This window comes from Strix aluco, chromosome 5 (assembly GCF_031877795.1).
Source record: "Strix aluco isolate bStrAlu1 chromosome 5, bStrAlu1.hap1, whole genome shotgun sequence".
Classification (NCBI taxonomy): Eukaryota; Metazoa; Chordata; class Aves; order Strigiformes; family Strigidae; genus Strix; species Strix aluco.
Window position 1 is genome coordinate 48,400,586 of NC_133935.1, and position 21,101 is coordinate 48,421,686.

The 21,101-nt window shown below is 42.0% G+C and overlaps 1 protein-coding gene across 3 annotated transcripts in view; it reads left to right on the plus strand.

Moving 5' to 3' along the window:
• Window positions 1-19,688, plus strand: part of PTPRB (protein tyrosine phosphatase receptor type B) — a 66,374-nt gene extending 46,686 nt beyond the window's left edge. For all 3 annotated transcript variants that reach the window (XM_074827241.1, XM_074827242.1, XM_074827243.1), the window contains 15 exons: window positions 168-317; window positions 1,581-1,824; window positions 2,956-3,062; window positions 3,583-3,682; window positions 5,408-5,491; window positions 5,608-5,625; window positions 5,731-5,812; window positions 6,265-6,355; window positions 7,561-7,637; window positions 8,447-8,581; window positions 9,615-9,737; window positions 9,934-10,097; window positions 10,895-11,030; window positions 13,819-13,939; window positions 14,950-19,688. In XM_074827241.1, coding sequence (XP_074683342.1) covers window positions 168-317; window positions 1,581-1,824; window positions 2,956-3,062; window positions 3,583-3,682; window positions 5,408-5,491; window positions 5,608-5,625; window positions 5,731-5,812; window positions 6,265-6,355; window positions 7,561-7,637; window positions 8,447-8,581; window positions 9,615-9,737; window positions 9,934-10,097; window positions 10,895-11,030; window positions 13,819-13,939; window positions 14,950-14,972 — 1,655 coding nt within the window. In that variant the 3' untranslated portion in view covers window positions 14,973-19,688. The remainder of the gene's footprint in view (window positions 1-167; window positions 318-1,580; window positions 1,825-2,955; window positions 3,063-3,582; window positions 3,683-5,407; window positions 5,492-5,607; window positions 5,626-5,730; window positions 5,813-6,264; window positions 6,356-7,560; window positions 7,638-8,446; window positions 8,582-9,614; window positions 9,738-9,933; window positions 10,098-10,894; window positions 11,031-13,818; window positions 13,940-14,949) is intronic.
• Window positions 19,689-21,101: the final 1,413 nt, after the last annotated feature.

Consider the following 21,101-nt stretch of genomic DNA (forward strand, 5'->3'; position numbering starts at 1 on the left):
AGTTTCCCTGTGGGAGATGAAGACACTTTCTTGATTGCAAAGAGAACAGAACAGAGACTTGAGTCCAGTCAGCTGAGCTTTATTACGAATTGTATTTCCCTTACTAGGCCTAGCTCACAGCAAATACATAGATAATGCTTTCTCTTTTTTTTTCCTCAATTACTCAGGTCCCCCTCAGCCACCTCCAGACATACGAGTGAACAAAAAAGAGGTGCTGATTACCAAATCCTCCATCAACTTTACTTTTAACTGCAGCTGGTTTAGTGATACTAATGGAGCTGTGAAGTACTTTACGGTGGTGGTGAGAGAGGCTGATGGTAAGTGTCCTGATTTAATAGCATTCTCTCTGTAGCCTATAGGAGTTACGTGGGGAGGTACACGCCTATCACTGCACAGCAAAGGAGCTTCACCTCATCTAGTGGCTGAGTTTCATAGAGGTTTTGGATCTATACCTGATCCCTAGCCTGGGGACTGAGGAACTCAGTCATCTCCTCAGAGAGTCAGTAGCAAGGGCAGAGCTCATCCAGAAGTAGTAGTTAGCGTCTGTACTCTAGGTTACGCTTTCATGTATGTTCAGGAAATTTCCACAGTAGGAGCACGTCGGATGCCATTGGCAGTAAACACAGAAGTAACTGCCTTGCTGCACACAGATCTCAAAAAGTAGTTCATGTGTTAGGTGGGAACACTAAGGCAACTCTTTTGGAGAACCTCAGTAAGCCATGCTGAGAAGGCAAAGGTAGCATCTCCCACGTGGTGTTTGCTTACTAAGGAAAATGTCTTTGCATGCAGCACTGTAGAACAGAACAGAAATTGCCCTTGTAGCATGCATGTAAACCTCCCTTTCTGCAGTTGACCTATATGTGACAAAACAGATGGATGTCTCAACAATTAATACTTTGTCTTTAGAAGTGGCTTCATTTACTGGCATGCCAGAATGTATTTTGTGACCCTTGAGAAAGTTTCTTAATCTCTCTGTCCATCAGCCCTTAGGGAAAAAAAACATAGATAGTATTTCCACTGTCTACTCTGTCATGTTTGTGCAGACTATAAAGCTCCTTGAGAAACTGACTACTCATTGCCATGATTTTGCCTACCTGAGTCTTTTACACATTATTGTAAGTTTCCACTCAGAGGACTCCTGTCATTTCCTATCGCAACTTTTCTCTCTATGCAGTTGAGTTGGTAGTGTGTGGGGTTTTTTTACTTGCTTTTTGATATAGTTGATGGTATGATTCAGGACTCTGGATCACAGACATTCCTACCAACAGCACAGGAAAAAATGTCATAGTATTGAATTCGACCTGTGCATGCCTATTGCAGCATTGTATCTGGAAAAGTTACACTGAGGTCTTGTAAGGAAATCTGTCTGAAGTTCCCCAGAAAAATAATAGCAAGGTTAATACTAGAAACAAGGTACCCTAAACACTTTAGCTTTGTATCCACAAGGTAACCTGTGCAGCCTCCAAGAAATGCTAGGAAGTTGGATAAGAATATGTCTGTCAACAGCTTGAGCCTATAAACTGCATCACATTAATGACTGTGGTATATAAACCTTCTGTTTTTCTGTGCTCATGATGTAGGTAGTGAAGGACCAAAGCCTGATGAGCAGCACCCATTACCTTCCTACCTGGAGTACAAACACAATGACTCTATACGCATCTACCAGACAAATTACTTTGCCAGTAGATGTGCTGAAAACCCTGACAGTGACTATAAAAGCTTTGACATCAAGCTTGGAGGAGAAATGGAAAATCTGGGAGGAAGGTGTGATCCAGATCATCAAAAATTCTGCGATGGACCTCTAAAGCCTCGGACTGCTTATAGGTTAGCCATATGTTGGTAGTTGTGCTCTGTCACATTATTAGGCTGGAGCTGTATGGATGCCTGATACACTTGAGCTTCTGTAGATTAATAACTTGAGTTATACGATGTTCTTTGTGTTTCACTGAATTTATAAAAGCTTTACCCATGCCCCCATTCCACAGGTATGAACCAGTCCTTCACTAGCATGGGAATGCTATGATTAATTATGCACAAAACTCTGTGCAGTTAATATGTTTATTTACTTCCCTCAACTTGATGGGGAGCTCTCCTATATCTGCTAAATCTTTCTTTGGAAAGAATTGAGACCGTCAGCTAAGTCAAAAGAGTACTTAACAGGAGAAGGCAAAGATGCTTCACTCAAGTCTGTTTGGCACCACTACCCTACATCAGTCCTTTGGAACAAGCTAGAAAAACGTGGAGGTTATTCTAACGTGTGGCACCATCCCCAGGCTCCAGAGCTAGGCCCAGGTTAGCTGTAAGGTGTAGAAGAGGGCAACTGCCAAGACCAGGCTCTGCAGTTACCCAGGATGTGAGACCAAATGTCTCCAGTGCAGCTCAGTCACGCCCCTCCCGCAGGCAAACACTCTCCCAAGAGGTCTGCTCACTGGACATCCACATGGACAGAAGGCGTGTGCCAGGCAGTGCACATCATGCCTCTCAGCTTCTTCATCATCATCAAGACAGTGTTACCCTACCACAGTCTGCTCTCATTAGGACACATTTCCCAGAAATTCAGTCCAGGAAATACCCATGTTACCAGGACTGTAACATTTCTCCATTATCACAGCCCTGCCCAGACACGTGAAGGGAAAACATGTTCCCACTGAGGACCATTTCTCAGTACTCTTCCTCCCTACAGCTTCTGCTAGTCCTGCCTTCCGGCACGGTCAGGCTGTGTGTGCCAGCAGCCAGAGCCCCATCTGTTACCTCTGCCAGGGTACCTCGGGGCCCTCCACCCATACTAGCTGGGCTCGCACAGCTATGGTATTTAACTCAGGTGCCTGCATTAAGATCCATTGGTGTTCAGTGGAAAGGTTTTAATTATTTCTAAGAGGCAAATGAGTTCTTATTTTTCTGCTGTTGGTTCTGAACATCTGATGAGCTGTAAATATAATAGTACTGGTCTTTTAGGATCAGCATACGGGCTTTTACCCAGCTCTTCAGTGAAGACCCGAGGGAACTCCCTACACCGCTCTTTGCAGACACCTTCTTCTCTTTACCGATCACTACAGAGGCAGGTTAGTTTCAGGCTTGTTTTTCAATGACTGTAGCATGTGATTATATATTGTGCCTCAGAACACTCATGTGTCTAGAACTGTTTGCAAGGAGTGGAACAAAACCAGATTGTTGTGCATGTTCTGAAGGTTGCTCTGAAATGAGGCTGGAACCATGGCTTATCCATCCTTACTTTGAAAATTCAGAGGACTGCTGGATGGAGCTGCTGACAGTAGAGGAAAGGGTGGACACTCAGTGAAGCTATCACCAAGAAAGCTTCAAAGTGCAAGAGAACCATACTCCCATATAATGGGACTGTGGTTTCTTTTACTGTGGTTGGGAGGGAAAGATTTTGTGTAATGCTTGGAAAAAGTAAGGACAGAAAATGAAAGCCAGTTTTTAGCTGAGTGTTTAAATGCCTTACATTTCCTTGTATTTAACCATTTTCTTTAGCTGAAAATAACATATCCCCTGAGAGTTATTGATTTTTTGATTCTTCATATCTTTTCCTCAAGATATATAAATACACTGTTTTGTTTCTAGAGCCTCTGTTTGGAGTTATTGAAGGTGTGAGTGCTGGCTTGTTTCTGATTGTGATGTTAGTGGCTGTTACTGCTTTATTTGTCTGCAGACAAAAAGTTAGGTAAGTTGAGTCCTTTTATCAGTCTCTGTTATTGAAGTCAAGTCAAATTATATTCATTTAAGCAATACAGTATTTAAAGTGTAACTGTAAAATTGGAGGAATGCACTGAACTATTCCACAGATAACATCTGTGTGCCCCAACATCTGTACACACTGAGTATAGAACTAATGAATTACATATTAAGAATTCTATATATTCTCGATTCAAATACCTATTGACATTAGTCAGAATTATCTCATAGAGGATCTTTGTAACTTTTAATTTTCAGTAGGAGTCTGAATATTTCTGAAAAACTGGTTTATCATTCAAACTGATTGTCTTTTGTCAAAAATGAAATGTTTCAAATTAATTTCATCTGCATTGTAGATGGGAAGCTCTTGAAACTGTTAATTCAAGAGTTTATCATTTCAGTTCCAAAATCTTAAGGTGTGGCATTATCTCAGTGTCCAAACTTAACTACTTTTTTTTTTTTGTCAATTATAGTTGTGTATTTCACATTATAGATGCATCTGAAATAGTGAATTTTAAATATGTTTTTTAAAAAGTCAAATACTATATCTCAACTTTGAAAAAAGCCTTATCCATTTAAACCATTTTGCATGACTGAAAGAGATACGACATTACTGATGTGAAATTCATTGTGGTTTCTGAAATATAGAAAATTCAACGTTTCCATTGCACGGGAAAGTCTGAAAATCTGAAATTCAGTTCTTTTACTGATACAAGATTAGGTCTATTGTGTTGTGAATTTGCTTTTCGGATGCCATAATTTCACATTGAAAAAAACCTGTTTTCTGACTAGTCATAGCTTTTAGCTGGCATGGATTTACCCTTTAGCAATACTATTCTTATGCTCTGTGAACAAATTCAGTGTATTGCTCTATATGCCATCCAAAAAACAGAGGCATGAATCATTAGCAATAATAAATAAAGCCTGCTTTTGCACGTATAGACTTGTGTGCTCCTAATCATCTCAGTACATAGTGACATATAGAGCAGACTGTGGAGTGCAGATTGATGTGTTTTCCACCTTGCACATCTCGTTGCATTTTTTTAGTGTAGATAAACTTCAGATAGAGTGTGGTTTCTTGTTGTGAGTTACATACCAAACAGGACTGCAAGTATACAGGTATGGTTTTCCCTCGTTATACATAAAGTGTTCTCTAAGGGAGGTGTGTTGAAGGTAAAGATGGCAGTGAAGGGATGAAAGGCAACACTAACTGTATGGAGTCAGTACCACTTCTGCAGCTTTCTCAAAGCCTACTGTGGTGCTGCCACTTGCTCCCGCTGTGAACCCAGGCATCTCCTAGAGGCCTGGTCTGCAGAGTGGATGTGCTGGAAGCTGTAGACCTTTTACAGCTCTGAAAATCTACCTACATGTTCCTCTCTGCACGTAGAGAATCAACCAATTTAGGGTCAGTCTTAGCATAGGACACCCTCCTCAATGATAGGCTGGGTTGTGAGTGTTTCAGAGCAAGAAGAAAGTCTTACTGCCTGTGCACGTGCATACACTCCACATCACTATTACCAGACTAAAATACAAGAAAACTCTGCACCACAGCTAAGAGCAACATCACACAATCAGAGCCACAAATCAGACCAGACTTTCTTAAATTCCTTTGCTCCAACTTGCCAACTTTTTTCCAATGTAAGTTATGTTATTGGCAGCTCTTACCAGTATTAGAATATAATGGTAAAACAGAATACCTTCCTTTTTATTCCAGCAATGGCCACGAAAGACCTACAGCAAGGCTGAGCATTCGCAGGGACAGGCCACTGTCAGTCCATCTGAACTTGGGGCAAAAAGGGTAACATCAAAAGTTTTGTTTCTAAGAGCAGTATTTTAACGTGGCATCATGGATGAACAGTCCCATCTGGTCACTCACTGATGAAGTGTTTCTTTTTCTTTTGAAATTATTTCTAGGAACCGGAAAACTTCCAGGTAAAAAGAAAAAGCTAATTCCTAAAAAAGCTTCTTGATAACCAACTGGATAAGTTATGACTGTGATTCATCCTGTGCTTTTCTTCCTCCTGTTGAATATTCTAGTCCGATCAAAGTCAGTCATTTTGAAGCACACTTCACCAAACTTCAAGCAGACTCCAACTACCTCCTGTCCAAGGAGTATGAGGTGGGATCCTAACCTAGGCAAAGGACTTGCTTTATGAAGGGGCGGGCTGGCTGAATCAGTAGGTTAATGCATTAGAAAGGCCTGCATTTATTTGTTATTCACACAAATCCAAATAAGTTTGGAAGTCTCACTGAACGCCACTTGTCCTAGGACAGAAACCAGCTCTTTATTTGGCGTAGCATCTTCTGATTGGCAGCCTCTGCCTGATACCTATATGGCTGAGGTCAGGAGCATTCGTGTGGCACATCTGTGTGATAAAGCATGGAAAGCAACTGCCAGCCATGTTGCTTTAAACCAGTATGATTAGCTATTTAATTTCAGTTTGTTTTTTTTAAAAAAAACACCCACTCTCTGTCCATGGCCTTTGAGAGCTGATAAGCACTGTGTCCTCCTGTGCTGTCATGTCCTTTAATTATTTTCACCTCACATTTTATTCCTTCTTTTTTTTGCAGGACTTGAAAGATGTGGGTCGAAACCAGACATGTGACATAGCACTTCTGCCAGAGAACAGAGGGAAAAATCGATACAATAATATATTGCCCTGTGAGTTTTAGGTTTGGTTGTGTAATATTACATCACATCACCTATTTTTCTCTTTTTCCAGCAAGCCTAGTGGAAAAGTGAGTGCAGCCAATCCCATCCCTCCTTCCTGTCAGAGATGAAGTACCTCTGCCAGCTCAGATTCTGGTGCTTGGAGGCAGATGATGTATGGCCCTGAATGGCTTCACACAGACCAGTAATTTCATTTTACACTAGAGGTGCAATGACTAGTATTGAGTCTAGAGAGAAAAAGGCCCAGCTTTTAGGTACATTCAGTCACTGCTGATAACAAGGATAGTAGAAATAACAGTAGGGTTGTTTACATATGGGGTATCATCCATTCCATGCTTTTTGACAGCCTTGGCAAATCTTTCTTCTTCAGAGGACACAGGAAACCTACTATACAATGTAGAGCTGGTGTGGTTCTGCATGGTAAGACACACGTGTGAGATTAGCCCTGTTCTCCTGAGGCAAAACCTGTCATTGAGAGTTTCCCCCTTTGACCTCCTATCTGGCAGTTGTGGAGGTAACACATGCTGTGCATAGAGGAGGAACACTACATGAGTCGCTGCTTCACATGCTGCCCTGTGGCTGGATGTGGTACGTGCTTGGAGCACAGCCTCACAGTATCTCCAGTACTCTGCCTGCCATGCCGGGGTGGGGAGCATGCCTGCAATGTACAAGAAACAACACCTGACTGAGATCCAGCATGGCATTATCTCACAAATCAATGACCCAGTTGCTTAGACACTCTCTACCTCTCTACAAAGGGTTCTGTTCCTAGGGAAGACACTTGGCCTGCTCACACATGTTAGCTCAGGAGCTGTGCAGTACACTGAAGCACTACCGCTCTTCCAAGGGTAGCGCTGGGCACTGCTCTCCAGTACAGCACACTGCTGTCAGGATCAAAGGAGGCTGCTGTTGTGGCTCTTGTTGCCATAACAAATCGTATGCAACTCAGCAGAGGCATTTTGGGATATTCACTGCTTCCTTCTCACCCATCCATCTCCTAGTCTTTGGAACGTTCCACACCACTTGTGGATGAAAAAGGCAGTACAAATGTAGACAGCTATCCCTCTAAACTAGCCCTCCATATAAAATCCTTGTAATAATGCTGACAGTCCTTTCACAAATGCATTTCTGTAAATGGGAGAGGGACTGAAAATCAAGACCTAGCCATAAGCCTCTTGTAATCAATTTCTTCCTAGATGATACATCAAGAGTGAAGCTTTCCAATGTAGATGATGACCCTTGCTCAGACTACATTAATGCAAGCTACATACCAGTAAGTGACTCAAGGCTGGTATTTTACAGTCGTCCCTCCAGTGGTAATTTGTCCTTCATCTAAAACTGAATATAAAGCTGGATGCTTAAGGCTCCCCCTTCATTTATTCACTTGAGCTAAAAGACTGAGAACTCATTTTGTGGGTGTGCTGAAAGGCTGTGTCTGACTGCCATTAAATTAACTGTGAGTGATTTACTGAGCACTTAAGGACACTTTCTTGAATTGCTATAGTTCTGTAAGATAGCAGCTCTAATTGGCCAAGGACATATTTTTAAAGGTCACTGATTTTATACAGTGTCCACAACAACCGTAGCTATCACTGCAGGTGGCATCCTTATTGTGGAGCTGTAGCTCATCCTGACAGTGTTGGCACCTTGCAGGATGGTGAAACTGGCTGAGATTAAAATAATGCTATTTGCCAAAGAGTTGTGATTGATAATAGCAGTGGCTTTAGCAACCCAGATTTCAATCCAGAATTCGGCTAATTTATTAAAAACAGTAAATAAAACAAAAACCCCTTGTAGTTCCAAAATTGCTTGAGACTGTGCTGAACACAATGGAACAATGAAAAGCTTTGACTGCCACAAGAGGAACAGTATTTAGATACACTGCAGCAGTCTCGTCCTTCTCTCTGTTCCAGCCAGCCTTCTGCTTGCAGGTCCAAGGCAACAATTTAGCTCTCAAAACTATTGTTCCAGCAAAGGCATTGTTGCTGCAGAGCCCTGTCTGCAACCCCATGGCTTGTTCAGTTGCTAGAAGATGTTTTTTTCTGCCTTTATGGAAACTAATGGAGTTCTTTTTACTTGCAGGGCAGTAATTTCCGCAGGGAATACATAGCGACTCAGGGCCCTTTGCCTGGCACCAAAGATGAGTTCTGGAAGATGGCGTGGGAGCAAAATGTTCACAATATTGTCATGGTAACCCAGTGTCTTGAGAAGGGCCGGGTGAGCAGTGACTGTTCTTTATTATTAATGATTGGATTAACATTTCTTAAAAGTTTATGCTTGTTATTTACATCACACTAATGCCAAAGGCCTCAGTCAAGGAGATATACAGCAAGAGATAAGAGGCATAATCTAAAAACTGCAGACAGATTAAGGCTGTGAAGTGGTGCAGTGACCATCCCAAGATCACGCAGCATGTCAATGCTAGAGTTAGGAACAGAGCTCAGAGCTTCTGGTCTCTAATCCAGGACTTTGCTCACTGGTACTAATAGTAATCCCCTTAAGCATACAGAAGGACAACCACCAGCAAAAAATGCCTGTTTACCACATCAACTCCAATCAACTACTACTTTAAATGTAAGCTCTAGAGAGCAAATTAAATACATGGAATTCTCTCTCATGCATAAACCCTGATGTAGTAAGCAAAGAAACCACTCACACACTTAACAGTCTGAGTGCGAGTGAAAGTAGGTTATTTAGCTGTCTCAGCAATCCACCTCCCCAAGTATGACCACATTCTGTACCATTTGTAAGACAGGGACTAGATCGAACTTGAAGTAACGATCATCTAGTGGTACATATGGGAATAGTTCCTTTCAGTTTACCATTTTTTCTTGAGATGGCGAAAGCAGATGCAGGACAGGCAGCCACCTTTGGCACCTCACTGTCTCTGAGTGGGACCCCGCTGTCATGCCTCAGTAGGAGGTGGGGAAGCAGGCAGTGGAGTCCTGGCTCTCATCCAAGCAGAACTGAGAAGAGTTGGTGTCAGTGAAGTGATTCCCATTCCCCCCATCACAAACATCTATGATGAGAACTTCCACTTCCCAGCCCCATCCTAGCCCATTCCCATCCCAGGCCCTGTCTGTTGAGCTGACATGGCAGGGGGTGGCATCTCTCTCTGAATTCAGATGCTGCCTTTCTTCCTTCATCCCCAGGCATAGGAGGTCTGAAGTCTGCTTCTGTGAGTGCTGGCTGGAGCCATTATTTATAGCTGTTACTGACACTCAGTCTGCCTTTTTCTGTGTCCCTGCAGGTGAAGTGTGATCACTACTGGCCCCTTGACCAGGATTCCTTGTACTATGGAGACCTGATCGTTGAGATGCTGTCTGAATCAGTGCTCCCAGAATGGACAATACGAGAGTTTAAAATCTGCAGTGTATGTTTGCGGGTTTTTTTAATTAATTGGCTTAAAAACACCTGTAAGGCTAAATTAGGAAGATTTCTTCTGCTGTAGCACAGTTGCATCATGCCCAGTTCATCTCTGGTGGCAGCTGTAGGATTTGCTCTGAAGGTGCATGTTGTGTCCCCTCCTCTCATCTGTTCTGATGACCCACACTTTTGTATCCCAATAGGAAGAGCAGCTTGACTCAACGAGACTCATTCGTCACTTCCACTACACTGTCTGGCCAGATCATGGTGTGCCAGAGACCACCCAGTCCCTGATCCAGTTTGTCAGAACTGTAAGGGATTATATCAACAGGACCCCAGATACAGGACCAACTATTGTGCACTGCAGGTATGTGTAGCAGCAAAAGGTCCGTGGCACAGAGCCAGAGAGGTAGTCTCCAGATAGAGAACGTGAGGCTTAAGTCTCCAGATACGTCTGAGCAGCATTCCCAAGGCACATGTACTTGGTCACTCTCCTTCTCAGAGAAGAGTCTAGGTGCAGCTGGATCCAATCCTAGTCCCAGACTTGGTCAGCGGTTTTTGACTAAGGGATTGTGTATGCACAATCAATCCTTTATATCACTTAGCTAAAATTTTAAAGTTTAGCATGCTAAACTTTACAGAATCTGTTGCAGCAAGGACTCTCTCAACCTCAAGGAGTAACCTTGAGAGGTGTCCCTGCTCAAGGAGAGATACTGGTGTGCAGTGTGCTGCCGTGCAGGAGAGCTCAGTGGGCCCTGGGCTGTCTGCTTTATATAGAGTGAGATGATTGACTTACAGTCATTATTTGCATACCAGCAAGGTTCCAGACAGCCCTTGGCTACCATGTTGCCATCCATCCCTCAAAGTCCAGAGTAATCTGGATGCAGCCATCACAACCGCCACTGGTGGTTATGGCTTATACAGGGGAGAGGAGGGGCAGGGGGAGTACACTGCCACAGGACAGTAGCAGAAATACCTCTACCATTGCTATCCTTTCCTCCTTCGTATACAAATTCCACTATATATGCCACTGTTTGAAGTCCCAGAGATGCCATTTGAACAGTGAGCTTCTCACCCTGGAGATCTGAACTTTACCAGAGTACCACATGAAGATGGTGAATGCTTTGATCCATATCCTTCTAAATCTTTTGGGTTGTTTTTCAGTGCTGGTGTTGGCAGGACTGGCACATTCATTGCACTGGACCGAATTCTGCAGCAGCTGGATTCAAAGGACACTGTCGACATTTATTCAGCAGTACATGATCTAAGGCTTCACCGGGTTCACATGGTTCAAACAGAGGTGAGTTTTGGATAGCCTACAATACAGCAACACCAGCTGCAGTATATAATAATCAGTCTCTCATCTTAAAGGCTCTGAAAGCACTTCACAGTTACTCTGCTGTATAATACTAGATATATATATTTTAACTCTGTGAGAATTTCTAGTTCAGCATTGTTTCCATTGGCTCTCATACAGTGGGTCCAAACCATGACAAATGGTAGCTATGCTTCCTATAGATTTCTCCTGTTGGAACTGGCCCACAATCACCCCAGCAGTGTTATGCAGCAGACACTTAACAGCACGTTGTTGTGTTAGTGCAGTGCCCAGTAAATGAGCTTTGAGCAGAGATAGGTCCTTCAGGGATAGGTTTGGAAGACAAGCATAAACCAGACAGATAGGTCAACATAATAGGGAAAAGGAATGGAGGGCAAAGAAAATTAGATGTACATAATTTTAAAACTCTAAGCACTGTGACCTTGTGGCTTTGCAGTTCATTTTTATTGAGCTGCTCTGTCATTTTCATTAATGGTATTGGAAAGTTGATCAGCATTCTCCTAACATACTATGCAAAAGCAAGTACATTTATTCTCAAAGTGCAGAAAAAGTACGTGTTAGGGATTTCTTTCTGAGTTTCTATAACTGCAAGAAAATCACTACACTAATAGCAGCTAAACACTTAGGAGCTGATTTAATAAAGGCGAGTTATGGAGGCAGTCTTTACATTTTCTCTGTGAACTGTTAATAGAGGAATCAGAACAAGTTTGATGAGTCTGCCTGTAGCTTGATACTAATGGAGCTCTGTGCCTCAATTTGGAAATGAAAATATCAGTGACAGCACTTCCTGATAGATGTAAAAGTCACACATGGGTATAAAGAGAGCCTCAACTGGGAATGCAAGAGATTTCCTGGAACTATCTTAATCACAGACCTCCGGTTGGAGGGGAGACAGATTTTCAGCCTGGTATGGGCAACCTCAGAGACAGAGATATTTCACTTTCTACATTTCTATTAGCCATAGTCAGCAAAGGCAGACAGGCATCTCAGGAGGCTGGGTCTTTTTCCCTAGTTGGAAAAAAGAGGCAACTACCTCAAGAGCCTAAATTTGATACAAGGCTTATAGACAACTAAAGTTGTGTGATACAAAGCCCACCTTTGGCATGAGCTTGACATGACATCTAAGTCAAAAGGCAGCCAGACCCAAGCAAAACATCTACAGCAATAGTGAGGGGCACCCCACCTTCCCACTACTAGCACTACATGCACTTCTGCCCCAAACCAGCAGTGGCTGAAGTCTTACCCAAATCCCTGTTGTAACCAGTCCCACCCCTTCACAATCAGCATCCCAGACACAAGACAGGTTGACAGAAAGGTTTTGCAGCATACTCATACTCACCCCACTTGAGCTGTAACATGCATGTAGACTGACCATGTAGCTGTGTCTGGCACAGCCACTGAGCTGCTGTATTCTCAGCAAGTCTTATTAATCTGAACTGTCAGTTGCATCTGTATATGGTTTCTGATTGGGAACTGCCTTTCATCAAGGTAGCTTGGAGGACAAGCAATGCAATCTCTCATCCTCCTGCAAGAAAATGAAGTAAATTTATCCTGGAGTTTTATGATGATTCAAATTTTGCAATGAGCAGTGAATTATGAAGTAATTCTTACACATCTTTTAAGAAAAAGTAAAGGAGGTGGGGAGAGGGGGAAGCAAAGATCTGCTCCACAAACTCCATTTGATGTGTGTGAAGACCCTAGATCCTGTTGATATCATTCATGTCTTGACTTCCATAATCTGTTCAGGGGTTGAAATAAAAGCTAGATCCCCATCTGTTGATGTGGTGGAAGCCAAATCCCACTGGGGAGCAGAGGCCAGCAGATAGGATTGTTTGCAATGAGATGCTCCAGCTGAAGGTCACAGCACCATCCTGGTTGACATTATGCAGTCACAGCAAAACAGCAGCAACAAAAAACAGCCCCTGCGTCAGACTTGGCTGCAAGCTATTTAAGACGGGAGACTGCAGCTGAAGACATGCAGGGGAGTAACAGAAAACTGTGTCCATCAGCTCAAAAGGCAGTGGGCTCAGCACAGCAGCTGTAACATGGGCAGAGAAGCTGTCCACCATTTCAGTCCCAAATGGTCTCTGCCAAAGTAAGTCTCCATGCCCTGGCCAGCTTTCCTCTGAATTGGTGGGTAGGGTGCAGGATTCTGCTCCACAGAGACAGCAGTCGTATGTGCATAACAGCAGGCATACTCACTTCCCCAGAGCCAGAGCACTGAGAAAAATGCATAGAGCAATAGCTGAATTTCTTGTGAAAAATAAGTAAAGAAGATGTGGGGGGAGGAAATGCATATGCTCAAAGTTCTATGAATTATTTATATATTATGATAAAATTCTGTGGAAAAGATTTCAGAACAAAAAAATCAGGAAATTGTTTGTCTTTGCTGTGTGCTTTCATGTACAAATTAATTGTTACATGTACTTTATACCAGAACATTCAGAAGTAGTAGCTAGCCAACATAGCATCATGTCAAATTATGCCTTGAAGTTGATAGAGCTTTCATGCATTACATGATCCATCGAAGCTTATTATGTAGTGTTTTACTGGTAGCATTTCTAAAAACAGGTGATCACAAAAAATTACTATATTACTAGTGTCAAAAGGAAAATAAATCTAGAATTATATTTTCATTTTTAACATCACCCTTGATTTTGTGTGAGGGAGTTAGCCTGCAATGATTTTTCACAATGCAGAAAATGAAATTATAAAATTCTCTGAAGTGACTTAGAAAAAAATTCTGTTCCAGTGTCAATATGTGTATCTACATCAATGTGTAAGAGATGTGTTAAGAGCCAGAAAACTTCGCAGTGAACAAGAAAATCCCTTGTTTCCAATATATGAAAATGTGAATCCAGAGTATCATAGAGGTAAGTGCAAGTTTATCAAATTGTAAGCTCTTTCAAATGTAATAGCTTATTGACAGTGTGATTGAGGGGGAAAATTGTGCTATCCCTTGCCATCGATATTTGTTCTCTTCCTGGACTTTCATTTGTTCACTCCTCTGCTTTTGTCACTCTTGCAATTGCATCTTCATTTCCTCCATTAGTAGTCATTATAACATCTCTTCCTGCTCCTAACTTGCCTTCATGCTCTCCCTGTCTTACACTTCATGATTCCTATGCTGTTGGGGGGACTGAACCCCTTCACTATCATGATATTTGCTTCCTCCTTTACCTCACCAGTGTTTACACCATCCACTTTTAAGCACACTGAGGCCATTGACTGGGCTCTTCTGTCATTCATGGAGTTCAATTTCTGTCCTGAATCACCCTCCTTTGCCTTAGACTTCCCATCTGCCTTGACTGGATAGTGTAGGTGTCCAAGGCTGTGTTCTTTCTTTCTCCCCCAGCTCTCCATCCTTGTAGGCTCTTTCTGCTAGCCTGTACTGAGTCACTTGGCAATAGGAATTGCAGGAGTAGCAAACCTGGCACTAGCACTGCCCTTCACCTCCTGCTCTTATTGCCAGAGGACCAGTCTGGTAAAGTTGTAAGTAGAGGTGACCTGTGTGTCCTGGTAGAGCTGACTCCTAAGGGCTGTAGAAGTTTTCAGAGTCAGACAGCAGGATCTGGGTAGCTCCTCAAATTTGAACATTAGGAATTGAGATTATATGATGAGAGATCAAATTAGTTTTCTTGATCTAGCCCGTAGAAATCAGAGTTGTCATCAACAGGTAGAGCAGTTAAGGGCTGAAATAACCAGGGTTCCACAAGTTGGGAATGCTAGCAAAAGCAGAGGTGGGATCTGCTCTTTAGCTGTCACCAGCCAGCACTGCTGCCACACAACCACATTTCAGAGCACTGTAGTCAGCTGGCAGAGTTGAACATGAAGCCACTTGGGTTATTTTATTTTTTCTAATTGCAGTTTTCCTTGCTTTCAGATGCTGTTTATTCAAGGCACTAAGAATGTTACAGAAATCTGCTTTTGTGACCACATTTGTTAACTAGGGGTTTTGTTTGGGGTTTTTTTATGTATGTACTTCATGCACTAGAAAGGTGCCAGACCTTTCTGTTGAGACTGTGTATAATTTATTGGTCTGGTGATTTTTTTAAAGATATATAATTTAAGTGTAATAGATATTAATGTATATAATTGTATTTTGGCATTATGTAAATATGTATTTTTTCTATATTGTTAATATTAAGCTTCAGATAATATTTTTTTCTTATCACAGTTTTTATGAACTGTTCTACATAAACTATTTTAAATTGTATGGCTAACAGGACTGCTGCGTTTAGGGCAGCATTGGCATGTAACACACAGGAAAAATCCTATAAGGAGAACCTCATTTTTTTTTAACTAGTTCAGTGTTTGTGAGATGAAATAAGCTACTATTAAGCAAGGGAACAGTAGTCCTGTATAGGAATTACAATGCTACTTTACACTAAACTTACTGCTCTTGATCTGATGAAAATGGGTATAACCCATAACACAATGACATACCTTTTACAGAACTCATTAACAGCCAAGCAAAACAGGGTCCACCTCACTAGAAGCAACTATTTCAGTCTAATGTGACATAGTAGAAAAATATCCAACAACGTATGCTGCCGTGAAGTCTTACCAGACCTTTCTCCCTCACACACTTTGAGGGGAGACAGGTCCCATTCTGATTTCTTTACACTGGTTTAAGAGAGCAGAATCATACCACAGCCCACGTCTGTGCATTTTCATGTGGGTATAATTACAATAAGAAAAGTGTTCAAGGAAATGCCTCAGACATTCATGTTAACAACCGTGTAAGGATGTGAAATCTGGCAACAACCATAGCTTATTAAAAATAATGCTGTATTGTGACAGCTAAAAAAGTAGAGAGATTATAAACATATTGAAATATAGACATATAAAGGTATATATCCTACAGTTTACACAACTGGCTTCAGCCTTAAGCTGCTTGTAGCATAGATGCCTTGGCCCAAGTGTTGGTCTCCTTCGAATGCTACTCACTTTCACAAAGGGAAAGCATGGGTCCAGCATGTCCTCCTCCACTTACGTGTTGCCTGATGTCACCTCCACAAGGGCAGGTGGAATAGAAAAAGGCTCATCAGTAAGCCAGGGGATGTAGGCTGGCCAGCCTCTGCTAATCATCAGATGACTCAAAGCATTTAGTGATTAGCAAGAAGCACAATCAAAGAGCATTCACCAGGTATCCTGCCCAGCCAAGCAGATTAGGCACATCCTCTCTCCTCTGTGAAGAGACTTCTCATTCAAGGGACTGAAGACTCTGTTCAGCTATTCTTTGTCTTTATAAAATTCTCTTCAAACAAATAGAGACAGTACACAGTTGTTCTTCAACATAAAAAGAAGGAAGGGCTTGATAGTTCTTTCACCCAGACTTTACCTAGAGAAAACTTAGACTGCTGCTGGACACAAGTGCCTAAATTTCACTTTTATTTTGGAGAGAAAAATACTTCTGAAGGCCTCCTGAGAACCAGCCAATATACCTAAGTGTCTAACTGAGGAACTGCTGTGGCCCTGGGCCAAGACTACTGTGATTTCACCATGACTCTCCTTGTGATAGGAACACCTGCCTGACGATGGCTGAAGAAATCTGCTAGGCAGCTCTGACGTAGTTTTCTTACATTGTTCCAAAGCAGAACCAGCAGGACTATGCACATCCATGTCACTCTGGTTTTCTTAGAAAGAAGGAATCAGCCTGATAGTCACTTTTCCTTCCTACTCCATCTGGAGTCTCATCCTTTCTTGACCAAATATCCTCGTGTGCCTCAGAATCTGCCCTTCATATCAGCTTTCACAGCTGCTCAGAACATGTAAGCTTGGTTAGCCTTTTAGGCATCTCTGTATGAGATGCCTCTTGTACATCCTCTTTGGCCCCACACAAACCTCAAGATTCACCACCCTTAGTGGGATCTGAAGAAGAAGGGAACTGGCATCATAGTGGGAGCCATTTTCACAGAGGAAACTCTAAGCAAAACCACAGAGAAATGTGCAATTTTTCTCCAGCCCCTTTTTTCTCTGTTTCCTTTGCTAGGTAGACTCTAGGTTAGCAAACAAGGACAAACAAGCATAGCAGCTTTAGATCGATCATTGACCCTGCTAATAGCAGCTGAACTTAGGGCATCATGAAAATTGCCATTGTGTTACGTGCGCTGCATTTAGTCCTTTCTTTTTGCAGTAGTAGCTGAGGAATGAAGATCACCATGTTAGTTACCAGCAGTACAATTACACTGTGAAGACATACCAAATGTACCCTGTAAATTATCTCACACTCTATAGCACTGTGTCATTTTTTATGCTGAGGGAGATGGAACTTGCTCAATAATATATGATCTGAAGGCAAAAGTCTGATTGTACACTACGTATGTGTGTTGTTCATCGTTTTCAGAAAGACACACATAGTTCTGCTCTTTGTTTTAACATTGTTTCTCAGCTCCCTCCTCCACACCTACAGAGTTCACAAATGTGCACCCAAAATGGTGATGTCGTAGCAGACGGCTATTTTCATCTTTTCTCTCAGCTAATTATGAACACAGTTCATAAACCTCTTCCTCCTCATCACTTAATAACATGACAGATGACCTTAAACACTGTCACAATGCTCTTGAGCAGCTTTACATCTCTGCCTAGCTAGGTCACACCTGAGACTGTATATACACATTATTGCTCTGGTTCTGCTTTCTAGCCAATTCTGCTCACATGAAACCAGTGTAAATCCACTGAGAATAAGTAAAAAGTATCTATGTAGCATTTTAAGACACCTACTTATCAGTATAATTAATTACATTTACTGTGCCTCTAAGCTGAATAACAGGACTGATGGGAAATTGTTAATGTAACAAGAATGGACTTGAAGGAGCCTGTGTACTGAACAGAGACAGCTCTTAAGGAAAAAGACACCCTCCACATAAGAGGATGTTTCTCTTTTGAATGTCCACGAATGATGTTCAGAATTCCCTTCTTGATGTTTCCCAATAATAATGTTATAAAGCAAGGTTAGTCTTGTCGCTGATCCATAAGCTAAGATTTGCACACTTGGAGCCCAGTCCTGTGAATCTCTGCATTGTCCACAAAGCTACCTGAGTACTTTCATGAAAGTCAACTGGAATGCTTGCCTGAAGAATACCATTCCACTTCTGAAGCACTTGCAGGGTTGGGCTTTTAGGTTAATTCAAATTTTTGTATTGAAAGTTATTTAATAATGAAAAAATTGTAATAAATGTTTTTAATCTGTGCAATACAATTACAAGATCCACTACCGATTGTAAAAAAAAAAAAAAAAAAAAAAGAAAAAAGATTTTGCATAGCTGGAGTTGATAAATGATATTTTTTGTTACTAATGGAACACAAAAGTGGGTGAGAGAAATAGGCATACTGTGAAGATGTCATGAAAGTGCAACTTTATACATTTTTCTCTGCTGCTATAGTTATTTATACAGCTTATATACGTGCCTGAAATTGCCAGAAAAATTATTTTATGCCATGATATACTATGAATTTCCTTTCGGTTGTAGAACAGAGAAAAGAAAATGTGTGAGCTTTAAGTTTCTATTATGTATTGTATATGGTTATTTACGCTTTGACTTTGAAAGCAAGAAGTTAAATACTAGACAGATAGGACTACATGAGCACTTGGCCGTGCTCCTCAGCCTGGGAGTCAGTATGAGAACAGTAACCATCTAATCACTATATTAGCATCTCCTCCCAGGGCCACAGATTGGAGAAATGCATCTGACATTCAGATATAAAGCCTACCGCAGCCACAGCTTCACTACCAAGGAGAGGCGTGGCAGGTGCTTACATTTATTCAGATTTCATTCAGTACTTCAGACATGCAGTTTGTGTGAATAAAATGCAATACAGAACGACCACCACTCCCCTGATGGCCCTACCACAGACATTCGGGCTCTGGAACTGTGAGCCCTGGGACCTATAGTCCCAGGAGGCTGCAACTTTGAACAGAAGCTGAGTGTGCACCCCAGTACTCAGGCAGTTTGCTGTGTAACTCCATGCCCTCGACCATCCCTCTCAGGCTGACAAAGTCAAACTCTTGACCTGTTGGTTAGCACCACTATGGCCAAAGCAAACTGGTCTGTTATCAGTGACCTTGCAGATCAACAGCTAGTTCAGACCAGGATTTAGTTGTTAAGGCTGGCAGGAAATACTGGAGACTAGGGACTAGCTAAATTTAGCAAATGCTGTGGAATTTGGGCACATACAGTGTCAATGATGCTGGCAGATTGATATGCATGATGGTTTGGTTGTTTCTTGGTTTATTTGAAAGCTAAAAAAATACTGTAAGTAACGTCAAGTAGCTAAATATATATTGCTCTACATCAGGGCAGTATGTTATAGTGAAAAAAACCCACAATTTTGAAATGTGGCTAGCCATAAATTCTTTGCCAGGGCCTGGAGTATAGCATCTGAAAAACATCTTCAGCACATATTCCATTCTCATATGCTATATAATTACTTAAATTTGTGTTCCTAACAAACACTGGGTGAACACAGAATTGTGCTACTATTGTCAATTTAATTTATGCATTCATTAAGTATATTTTTGTATTTTTAGCTACAGTCAACAAATCAAATATATTGAACATATTTTACACATTTTTATAAATAGTTCATGAATAAACCGTTCATTTTAAAAAAAAATCACATCCTCGTCTTCTGTTTGACTGCCTTTGCATTATGGATTTTACTGTCCTGCAGCTTGGAGAAAAGGTCATAAGTGAGTTTGATTTCAAGTGAGACAGTCTTCAGAGAACATTAAATTCATCAGCAGCCTCAGCGTGTTGGGGGAAAGGGAGCTCTGCTGTTGCCCTCTGGCTGGATTAGTGCCCATGTGGAAAGACACCATTGTTCCCTTCACCTCCCCAGTTCTCTGCCCTCCGCCTTTAATAAACCAAATACTGTCCGAGTTATGCAATGGGTATTTGAAACAACAGTGCATCTTGAACTTGACTGCCTGTTGTTTTAGAGACATTTCACCAGGCAGCTGTACCAATTAACACCGCACTGGAGTTCCATCACTGCCTACCACCCGAGGATCTGAACCATCCTTTTTAACAAATATATTTTTTCCCCTCCCGCTCTCCACAATGCTTAAAAACCATTAGCATTCTTGTGGGTTCAGGGTGCTTGGCAGTAACATGCTTATTGCTAACGCATTTATTCCTTATTTGTCATCAGAAGTGTTTAGGACAAGTTAATTCTGTTTATTTAAAAGGAAGAATGATTTATTAGCTTCTGTTTTGTACTGAGAGCTATTTGCTGAGGGCATGTGTACCGAAGACTGAGGGACTTGTTAGATTTTCTCTTTGTGATATAAAAGCTTACCTGTGAGTGGTACTCTGTCCTGAAGCCAATGTAGACACAAAAGAACAGTAATAAAGGTAAAATAATGTAGAGTTAATATCTCCACACAGGGGAAACATGGCCAGCATTGCAGACAAGAAAAAATACAAATGATTTTACAAGGTACAACAAGGAAAGTGAAACACAGAGGGTCTCTTCTAGTCTGGCAAGAACACAGCGGTTGGTTCCTGTTAAAATATTGCCAGAATCAAGTTTTAACTCTGGACCTGATTTTTACCTGGGCTTCATACCTGTGACCATGCATGGCTGGCCGCCTGATTGCCAGGAGGGAGGTGGCACTGATGCCACGGTCACCACTGCTGTGGCTGGGCTGTATTGGTCGCTCAGCCGCCAATGGCCACCCCTTTGAATTGATCTGCTGATTTTCATCCCACTGTGGGTGCTGTCTCTGCTTGCTGGGCATGCAGCCATGCTGGGGGTGCACATCCAGGAGGATGCAGGGCAGAGCAGGACCCAGCAACGTTGGCAGGTGAGGGTCTTCAGGCACAAGCAGCCCCAGGGTCTTCATCAGCACGTGTATCTCCACAACCAGATGTGTGTGCCTCACACTTTTTGAGGTCTGGCTCCTGCAGGTATCTGACGTCTTCTTTATACCCAAGTTAGATGCTAACTGTCATTTGCATCATATAAAACCTCTCCACAACAAGCAGCTTTGCTTGGGACGAGAGATAGTCCCTGGTCCCAGAGGCTTGG